Consider the following 1,266-nt stretch of genomic DNA (forward strand, 5'->3'; position numbering starts at 1 on the left):
TCCTGGAGCTCCTTGTTCCTCATGCTGTAGATGAGGGGGTTCACTGCTGGAGGCACCACCAAGTACAGAACAGCCACCACCAGATCCAGACCTGGCAAGGAGACGGAGGGGGGCTTCAGGTAGGCAAATATTACAGTGCTAACACACAGGGAGACGACAGCCAGGTACGGGAAGCACACAGAAAATGCTTTGTGTCGTCCCTGCTCAGAGGGGATCCTCAGCACAGCACTGAAGATCTGCACGTAGGACAGCACAATGAAAACAAAACACCCAAAGATTAAACAGGCAGTAACCACACTAAGCCCAGCTTCCCTGAGATAGGAGTMTGAGCAGGAGAGCTTGAGGATCTGGGGAATTTCACAGAAGAACTGGTCCACTGTGTTACCTTGGCAGAGTGGCATTGAAAATGTGTTAGCAGTGTGCAGGAAAGCATTGAGAAAACCACTGGCCCAAGCAGCTGCTGCCATTTTGACACAAGCTCTGCTGCTCATGAGTGTGCCATAGTGCAGGGGTCTGCAGATGGCAACGTAGCGGTCATAGGCCATGACTGTGAGAAGAGCATATTCTGCTGAAAATGAGAAGAGAAACAGAAAGATCTGGGAAGTGCATCCTGAGTAGGAAATGGCTCTGATGTTCCAGAGGGAATTGGCCATGGATTTGGAGACAGTAGTGGAGATGCTGCCAAGGTCAAGGAGGGAGAGGTTGAGGAGGAAGAAGTACACAGGGGTGTGGAGGTGGTGGTCGCAGGCTATGGCTGTGATGATGAGGCCGTTGCCGAGGAGGGCAGCCAGGTAGATGCCCAGGAAGAGTGAGAAGTGCAAGAGCTGCAGCTCCTGTGTGTCGGCGAACGCCAGGAGGAGGAACTCATCGAGGGAGCTGCTGTTGGACATTTGCTCCCTCTCGGCTTTGGGGGAAAAGACAGTGACAAGCTACAGCAGTCTTCTCTGAGCCAAACCCATTGCATTTGTAATAGAAATCCACACATTTTCTCTGTACTTTACATTCATTCGGTGCTCTGTCTGGAGCTCTGGGTCATGCTGACTGAACGTGACATGCAGTGCAGGCGCCTCTGCCCATGGTCTCCAGAGGAGCCAGTTTTGCTCTGTCAGAGGGTGTAAATGGAGGTGTCAATCAGCCCCACATATTTGGTGGGATACCAGAAAATGGTCGCTGTTAGAGAATATCAGACTGAAGCTGTCTAGAATTAATCACTTAGCATAACTTGCTTAGCATTAGTAGCTAAATTTGCTGAAGCCTTAGGCCTCA

General features: G+C 50.9%; 1 protein-coding gene across 1 annotated transcript; it reads right to left on the minus strand.

The window, feature by feature from the left end:
- Window positions 1-5: 5 nt before the first annotated feature.
- On the minus strand, window positions 6-890 carry LOC112969365 (olfactory receptor 14A16-like; the record flags this gene model as incomplete). Its single annotated transcript, XM_026072599.1, has 1 exon — window positions 6-890. A coding segment is annotated over exon 1 (885 nt), but the record flags the coding sequence as incomplete, so codon positions are not given.
- Window positions 891-1,266: the final 376 nt, after the last annotated feature.

This window comes from Apteryx rowi, unplaced genomic scaffold (genome assembly GCF_003343035.1).
Source record: "Apteryx rowi isolate R43461 unplaced genomic scaffold, aptRow1 scaffold_3436, whole genome shotgun sequence".
Lineage (NCBI taxonomy): Eukaryota > Metazoa > Chordata > Aves > Apterygiformes > Apterygidae > Apteryx > Apteryx rowi.